This window comes from Macrotis lagotis, chromosome 3 (assembly GCF_037893015.1).
Source record: "Macrotis lagotis isolate mMagLag1 chromosome 3, bilby.v1.9.chrom.fasta, whole genome shotgun sequence".
NCBI classification, from domain to species: Eukaryota; Metazoa; Chordata; class Mammalia; order Peramelemorphia; family Peramelidae; genus Macrotis; species Macrotis lagotis.
The window spans coordinates 227,959,928-227,968,076 of NC_133660.1; the positions used below are offsets into that span (position 1 = coordinate 227,959,928).

General features: G+C 51.3%; 1 protein-coding gene across 2 annotated transcripts in view; it reads left to right on the forward strand.

The window, feature by feature from the left end:
- The window catches only part of VPS16 (VPS16 core subunit of CORVET and HOPS complexes), a 25,282-nt gene extending 17,449 nt beyond the window's left edge, over window positions 1–7,833 (forward strand). The window contains exons 2-24 of one of the 2 annotated variants that reach the window (XM_074230058.1): window positions 390–478; window positions 661–758; window positions 1,000–1,128; window positions 1,342–1,486; window positions 1,689–1,804; window positions 1,989–2,111; window positions 2,223–2,278; window positions 2,401–2,490; window positions 2,804–2,898; window positions 3,221–3,297; window positions 3,872–4,003; window positions 4,098–4,225; window positions 4,368–4,403; window positions 4,520–4,628; window positions 4,804–4,938; window positions 5,214–5,322; window positions 5,708–5,805; window positions 5,913–6,020; window positions 6,323–6,400; window positions 6,671–6,840; window positions 6,962–7,058; window positions 7,265–7,368; window positions 7,535–7,833. In XM_074230058.1, the coding sequence (XP_074086159.1) occupies window positions 390–478; window positions 661–758; window positions 1,000–1,128; window positions 1,342–1,486; window positions 1,689–1,804; window positions 1,989–2,111; window positions 2,223–2,278; window positions 2,401–2,490; window positions 2,804–2,898; window positions 3,221–3,297; window positions 3,872–4,003; window positions 4,098–4,225; window positions 4,368–4,403; window positions 4,520–4,628; window positions 4,804–4,938; window positions 5,214–5,322; window positions 5,708–5,805; window positions 5,913–6,020; window positions 6,323–6,400; window positions 6,671–6,840; window positions 6,962–7,058; window positions 7,265–7,368; window positions 7,535–7,679 (2,467 nt within the window). In that variant the 3' untranslated portion in view covers window positions 7,680–7,833. The remainder of the gene's footprint in view (window positions 1–389; window positions 479–660; window positions 759–999; window positions 1,129–1,341; window positions 1,487–1,688; window positions 1,805–1,988; window positions 2,112–2,222; window positions 2,279–2,400; window positions 2,491–2,803; window positions 2,899–3,220; window positions 3,298–3,871; window positions 4,004–4,097; window positions 4,226–4,367; window positions 4,404–4,519; window positions 4,629–4,803; window positions 4,939–5,213; window positions 5,323–5,707; window positions 5,806–5,912; window positions 6,021–6,322; window positions 6,401–6,670; window positions 6,841–6,961; window positions 7,059–7,264; window positions 7,369–7,534) is intronic. The other variant, XM_074230057.1, reaches the window with a different exon arrangement.
- Window positions 7,834–8,149: the final 316 nt, after the last annotated feature.

The following is an 8,149-nucleotide window of genomic DNA, read 5'->3' on the forward strand; positions in this document are numbered from 1 at the left end:
ATCAGACAAGCTAATGCAAGCTAATGATGTGAAGCCTTTAGATCTGTGCTCAGCATGTTAGAGGGACTTCCCTTCCCTTCCTTCCCCTGCCCACAGCAAGGGTGGATTTTTCTCCTGTCTTTTCAGTTGCTTTTTTCTTATGTGTAGCACCATCCCAGTCCAGGCAGATCCATCCTTGATCTGAGCCTTCCCTTTTGCCTTTCTCCTTGGAACCCAGGCTTAGGTGATGTCTGTTCTCTCACTTACCTTCTATTCTCCAGGCTTATCCAGGCTCTTCCTTCCAGATTTGACACCCTTTGGAATCTCTTTTATGAACTCAGGAAGTCTTCTCCAAGTTTCTTACCCTGTCCCAACACTGATATGGGCTTTTTTTTTGTTGTTCATGGCAGAAAGTTTGAACTATACAGCATGGACTGGGACCTGAAGGAACCACTCAGAGACTGCCTGGTAGCAGCAGCTCCTTATGGTGGCCCCATTGGTATGGACCATTCCATTCCATCTCTCTTTCTTCCCTTGTCCCATTGGGTTCTATTGGTCTTTTGTTCCTCCAACTTGAGTTCTATAAAAGCCTTCTGATTTTCTATCTAGCGGAGTTTGGATCATGGGAGGGGGGTAGACTGAGGGCAAGTGTTGAATCTGGATTATATCTCCCTTTCCCAGCTCTGTTGAGAAACCCTTGGAAGAAGGAGAAGTCACCCAGTGTTCGACCATTGCTTCAGATTTATTCATCTTCTGGAGTGACTCTGGCCAGCTTATTGGTATGCTTCCCAGCCCCAGGGTGGTCCTCGCTCACTTCCTTGGTTTCCAGCTCCAGCATATGGGGACCCTTGTACCCTGCCTCCTTCCCCACTGCTTATGTATCTCTTTGACTTCATTAGATCATTCCCCTCCCACCTCCCTTTGGGACCCCAGGATTCTTCCCCACTCCCCCCCCACCCTTTCTGAGAGAACTTCCCATCAGCCTTATTCTCATTCTCCATGATCCTCTCCTCCATCCAGTGGAAGAGCGGACCTGTGGTGTTGCTGGGCTGGTCAGCCGAGGAGGAGCTGCTGTGTGTGCAGGAAGACGGCTCTGTTCTAGTTTATGGGCTGCATGGTGACTTCCGGAGACACTTTAGCATGGGCAATGTAGGTGGGAGCAGGCTGAGACTTGGGGGAGGGGATGACTGAAGCTGAGGAAGGGGCAGAGACAGACTGGGGCTGAGGGAGAGGACGGGGGGGTTGCAGGGTATTGGCTAGGGCTGAGATAGTTACTACTAGGACTAGAGGGGTGTCTTTCAGGACTTCTGAGAGAGAATATTTAGCAAGTAACTGCTTCTCTCTGTCTCTCTCTCTATTCAGGAGGTACTTCAGAACCGGGTTCTGGATGCCCGGGTATTCCACACAGAGTTTGGGTCAGGGATCGCCATCCTCACTGGTGCCCATCGTTTTACACTAAGTGCCAATGTGGGTGACCTAAAGCTTCGTAGGATGCCCGAGGTGCCAGGTACCCTCTCTCTTCAGATGTCCTGTGCTCTCTTTTGGAGCAATGCCTGAAGGGGGCAATGGATGTATCTGCTCTGAATAGGCTGGTGTATTTGGTATAGATTTATAGGAATGAATGCTAGGGAGCTAGATAGACCCTGCTCCTTTATCCTGATCTTGGCCTCTGGAAGCTCAGTCTCCCCAGTGCTAATTTCTCTTTCTAGGGTTACAGGCTCTGCCCTCATGCTGGACAGTTTTGTTCCAAGATCGAGTGACCCTTGTGCTTTTAGCCATTGGTGCTGACCTTTACTTGTTAGACAATACAGCCTGCTCAGGGGTGGTGAGTAAAGAGAATGTATGTTTGCACTCCTTCAGGGGTTCAAGGGCACAGGACTAAAATGAATGACTGCATACAAGCACATTTCTCATTTTTTCTTGAGATCAGGAGGATTGATGGCGTTTAAGGGGTAGGTAAGGGCTGGCATCTCCTCACTTGGGACTGGGCCCTTGTGCTGTGATTCCAGGTACCCCCTGGTTTAGCTGCAGGAGTGAGTGGCTTCCTCCAGATGGCCGTGTCCTTCAATTATCGGTACCTGGCATTATTCACTGACACAGGACACATTTGGATGGGCCTGGCTTCACTTAAGGTGAGATACCCTCACCCCACTAGACCATTCTTTAAGGGCATCTCTGGGGCACTGAGGGGGAGGGGCTGGTAGGAAATAAGAAATCCTAATGTCCTTCATGACCTACCCTAGGAGAAACTATATGAGTTCAACTGCAACATTCGAGCCCCACCCAAGCAGATGGCCTGGTAAGAGGGGGCAGTTGGAAACTGGGCTGGAACCCAGACTGGGGATGGTTGCTTACTTTGCATCCTAGTGATGTGGTAGCAGGAATTGTGTGGCCTCTGACAAGATATATCTCCCATGCCAGGTGTAGTCGTCCAAAGGGCAAGCAAAAGGCTGTTGTGGTTGCTTGGGAGCGCCGGCTTCTGGTGGCTGGGAATGCCCCCGAAAGCATCCAGTATCCTTTTTTTGTTTTTAATTTTATTTATTTAAGGCAATAGGGTTAAGTAACTAGCCCAAGATCACCCAGCTAGGCAATTTTTAAGTGTCTGAGGCCAGATTTGAACTCAGATCCTTCTGACTCCAGTCGATATTCTATAAGCATCCAGTATCCTTGAGGGTTGACTTTGGGACATTTATTATGGGAGGGGCCCCGAAGGTGGAGAGTGGCTGGGAACACATTTCCCCTCCTTGACCCTGGTTTGTGGAGAGGCCACTGCCCCCTTCCCGTCTGTTCTCTTTCCGCTTGGAGCCTTCCTTGACAGACTCAGGTTCGTACTAGAAGAGGATTCGTACCTAGTTCCTGAGCTGGACGGAGTGCGGATCTTCTCACGAAATGGCCATGAGTTTTTGCACGAAGTTCCAGGTGAGGGCTGCAACTTGTTGGGAGGTAACCATCCTGACTCTTCCTGGGGTGAAAGTTCTAGACTAGAGAGAAGGGGTGTCATGGGGCTTCTGTGAGAAGCCAGGCCAGACTATACATGGAGAGCACCAGGAGAAAAACCATTCTCTGGGGTCAGAGACAGAACTAGCTCTGGGCCTTGTATTTGGTGCTTACTAAATGATTATGGACTTGACAGGGCTGGGGGATGGCAGAGTCTGGGGGAGGGTGGGGCCACTGCCTTCTGGGTGCTGAGGAAAGAACAGGCCCAGGCATTGCACACTCACCAGTCCTTCCTCATCCATAGTGGCCAGTGAAGAGATTTTCAGGATTGCTTCTATGGCCCCAGGAGCCCTTCTGCTGGAAGCCCAGAAGGAATATGAGGTGTGACCCTGACCCCTGGGACCTCCCCCACCCTTCCGTGTTAAGTTCTTTGTCCAGCTCCATACTACCCTGGCCCTTAGCATCCAGAGGCCAGGCTGGACAGCCTTCTCCTGATACACAAGAGGCATCTGGGGACAGGTCCTTGAGCTCACAGTGAGGAGGGGGAGCAGTGGAGGCCCTGTAGAGACAGGTCATGAGCATATGGCCTATTCCATCCAACAAGTTGAAGGCTGAGAAGACCCAGGAAGGGGACAGAGTCATAGAAATTCTTCATGTTCTCAACTTTTTTTTTGAGTCTCTCTGGGGCTCTCCCCTCTTCTGATGTCATCCTAAGGATATGAAGGGGAAAGACTTGTGGCCTTGGAGAAGCTCAGGGTTCATGAGTTTGGAAGTGGTTGGGCAGATCCTTTCTGGGGGACTCAGGAATTTCAATCCTCCCTGACCTGATAGAATGGATGCCACACTCTTTGTTCTCTCACTGATTCCCACCACCAGGGAGGGAGTTGGGAAGGGCGCCAGGGGCCTGTGTCCTCACCCCATATGGCATATCTAGACCCTCCCCCCCTCTCCTTAGAAGGAAAGCCAGAAGGCAGACGAGTACCTGCGGGAGATCCAGGAGCGGGAGCAGCTACCTCAGGCAGTGCGGCAGTGTATTGAGGCTGCTGGCCATGAGCACCAGCCCGAGATGCAGAAGAGCCTGCTCAGGGTCAGTAAGAGGGAGAGGAGGGGAGAGGAAGGGGCACAGAGGGGCTGGCTACCTCCCTCAGGCCAGCCCCCTCACATTCCTCCTTCCATCCCAGGCAGCCTCCTTTGGAAAGTGTTTTATTGACAAGTTTCCACCCGACACCTTCGTGCACATGTGTCAGGACTTGAGAGTGCTGAATGCTGTACGGGACTATCCGATTGGAATCCCCCTCACCTACACCCAGTATCCAGGATTGTGTCCTCAATCTCCTCCTCTCCTGGGGGCTGGGAAACACTGCCATTGTCCCATGGGCATCCCCTTCCATGAGAGGGGAGGTGATGGTGGAGGGGGGCATCTCTTGTTTGGCTCCTTATCTGTTATCTAGATATAAGCAGCTCACTATTGAAGTTTTGCTGGACAGGTGGGTGATGGGGCAGGGTTCTGGGTGGTGTTTTCCCCTCTAGGGGACAAGTTGTTAGCTGCGGGGTTAATCTTTTCTCCAGATGCCTCTTTACCCATTTCCTTCCCTGTCCCTAGGCTGGTGCTACGGCGACTCTATCCTCTGGCCATTCAGATCTGCGAGTACCTTAGACTTCCTGAGGTTCAGGGTGTCAGCCGCATCCTGGCCCATTGGGCCTGTTACAAGGTAGAAAAAGTCAGGATATTTCAGGGATTCCCGAAGCACTTTTGGCAGTGGGTAGAAGGAAGACAGGTGTCCTGTGGGAGGCCCTGGGAAGTTTGAGAAAGAAAACAGCATCCTAGGATATATTAGGAGATGAGGACCCTGATGACTCCTCTTTATCACTTCCCCTCATCCCCAGGTACAGCAGAAGGATGTGTCAGATGAAGATGTTGCTCGGGCCATAAACCAGAAACTTGGGGATACACCAGGGGTCTCCTACTCAGATATCGCTGCCCGTGCCTACGGCTGTGGCCGGACAGAGCTTGCTATCAAGGTCTGAGAGAACTTTCCTCTTTATCTTTTCATTTCTCCAACCATACAAACACTCATTTCCCCCTTCTTGCTTTATTTCCCCTTATGCATCCTTCATCATGGGGAGGGGTTCAGTTCTAGCTCTGCCACTGTGTGAGTTGGGACTCTGTTTCCTTACCTGAAAAGAGAAGGGAATCATACTAGAAGACATCTTCCTTTGTGACTGCCACCTTCTTGTTGTTTCTCTTCTCTGAAACTGGCATTCTGTGATCTCTCTTTTCCACTCTGTCTCCCCAGCTATTGGAGTATGAGCCTCGATCTGGGGAGCAGGTACCACTTCTGTTGAAGATGAAGAGGAGCAAATTGGCCCTGAGTAAAGCTATTGAAAGTGGGGACACAGATCTAGGTGAGGCCCTTGGGGAGAAGACCTTGCAAGGTAGTCATGGAACCAAACTGTGACTTCATTCCCTCAGGGTTTGCAGCTGGTGACTTGGACTTGGCCTAGGAGAGGCCAGGACTTGGCTAGGTCTTTACTGCCTGCAACTTCACTAACTCTGGCCTCCAGAACTAGTGTAGCCCACCTTCTTATTCCCAGGGCCCATGGCTTCTTTATCTTTTAATGTTAATTCATTTTCTTTCCCAAGTTACCAGGGGCTCATGTGAGGTATTTGTCTCAGTTCTCCTGTCCTGTACAGGAGAGGCAAAGGTCAGTCTGTCCCCCAGCCTGTGAACCTCTCCTATACAGTGGCAGATTGGGAGGAAGCCTTTGCTGACTTCTCCCTGCCTCACAGTGTTTACAGTTGTCTTACACCTAAAGAATGAGCTGAATCGTGGAGATTTCTTCATGACCCTGAGGAACCAGCCTGTGGCCCTGAGCCTATATCGCCAGGTATATGAGATTGGGGGAGAGAGGAAGAAAGAGATCATTTCAGGGTGAGACCATGGCAAACCTTGACTGGTTCTGGCTGACCAGCTTCTCACTGGTTGGTTCCTCAGTTCTGTAAGCACCAGGAGCTGGAGACACTGAAGGATCTTTACAACCAAGATGACAACCACCAAGAGCTTGGCAACTTCCACATCCGGGCTAGCTATGCTGCTGAGGAGGTCAGGGGCCTTGGGCTGTTCTTGTGGAAGCAGGGCATGAGTTCTGGTCAGGGAGGCAGTAGATACCCCCAGTGGATGGCTGTCCACTAGAGTTGGTCCTTGACTTCCAGAAATGAGACCCACTCAGTTCACCAAGGATCCACGAGTGTCCCCTTCACCCGTGTGGTTAAGGGAGAGCAGACTCACTGTGTGACCCAGAGAACAAGTGAGGCCCCATTGGCTGGGGTGTGAAGACTGGGTTTCAGGCTCAGAGAAGGAGGAGGGATTGCTCTGGATCATCAGGTTTTCTTTTTCCCCTACAGCGGATCGAAGGCAGAGTTGCATCCCTTCAGACCGCAGCTGATGAGTACTACAAGGCTAAGAATGAATTTGCTGCTAAGGTGATGGGTCTTGTCCTCCTCCTCTTCCTTCTCCTCCATCCCAACTCCTCACTCCTCCTCTAACCCAGAAGTCTCCCTCTTGGAGCTTCATTTCCCCTTCTCTAAAATGGGGATTGGATTTTGCATTGACATCCTGTGACCCCCAGAGTGTCCTGAGGAGACAACTGGTCTTCCCCATCTTGTTGGTTTTCCTTCGTTCCACCACACAAACCCCATTTACTTCTCTTCCTCCTCCTCCCATGGAGCACTCACTGTCTTCTACCCCTCCAGGCCACAGAAGAGCAGATGCGGCTTCTGCGGCTCCAGCGGCGTCTGGAGGACGAGTTAGGTGGACACTTCTTGGACTTGTCCTTGCATGACACAGTGACTTCCCTTCTCCTTACCGGGAATAACAAGCGTGCTGAGCAGCTGGCCCGGGACTTCCGAATACCTGACAAAAGGTAGGACTGGGTCCTGGGGCCAGGTTGGCATTGGGCAATCTTCCTCCAAATCCTGGGGCTCCTACTCCCCTCCTGGGCTGCCAGAGCTTGCCTGTTCCGTTATCTTTCCTCCTCCCCCCAGGTTCTGGTGGTTAAAGCTGACAGCCCTGGCTGATCGGGAGGACTGGGAAGAACTAGAAAAATTCTCTAAGAGCAAGAAATCACCCATTGGGTATCTGGTGAGGAGAGAGCACCTTGACTTTGCCCCTCTTCCTCCCCTCCCACCCCCCGGAGAGAGTCCTTTCTTCAATCCATCACAACTTGGGGCTGCCCTGGAAAGCTCCTGGGGGTGGGCCAAAAGGACCATGCCCTGGAGGGAGGGATTTGGATGGGCCTCAGAGAGAAATGCTGGTACTGACTCCCTTGCCCTTTCATTTTCCTTGAGCCTTTTGTGGAAGTGTGCATGAAGCGGCGCAACAAATTCGAGGCCAAGAAGTTTGCTGCTCGAGTTAGCCCTGAACAGAAAGTCAAGGCTTTCCTCCTTATTGGGTAGACATAGGGAAGGGATTGGGAGGGTCTGCATTAGAGCGGGAGAAGGGAAAGGAGGTCTATCTGTGAGAATGTGACAGTCGGTCTCTAGTTATCTGTGACTGAAAGGCTGAGGATCTGTGATCTCAGGAAAAACCCTGACTTGACTCCCCTCCCTCCTTTTCAGGGATGTGGCGCAGGCTGCAGATGTAGCCATTGAGCATCGGAATGAGGCAGAACTGAGCCTCGTCCTGTCCCATTGCACTGGGACCTCTGATGGAGCCACAGCTGACAAAATTCAGCGTGCCAGGGCCCTGGCCCAGAGGAAGTGAGGCACCCTCCCCCACACCCCTCCTCCTCCTCCCTGCCAGCCTCTTGCAGAGGGGTCCGGGGAACAGGGCACTGGGACCATGGGGATTGTTGGAGAAGGGTGTGGCTGAAGCTGTAAATAAAGTCTAAATACCTCATACTCTTCCTTGCTTTGCTTCTGTCATGACTACTTGATTCTAACCTCTGTCAGGAGAAATCTGTAGTTCCACAGGGGTCTAGAATCTTTTAACTGTTTTTTTGGATTGGGAAGTTGGTCCAGTCCTCCCACATGCACTACAGTCCTCTTTGCTTCCAGATTGTCTGAAATTCCCATAGCCTTTTCCTTGTCCCCATTGACTTCGGTTCATTTGCTTCTCAACATCAATTTCCTTATCTGCAAAAAAGGTAGAACCAACATGATGATTATTGTACACTAACTGAGGTCATGTATGTAAAGCATAAAGTCTTACACGAATGTGAGCTCATTTCCTGG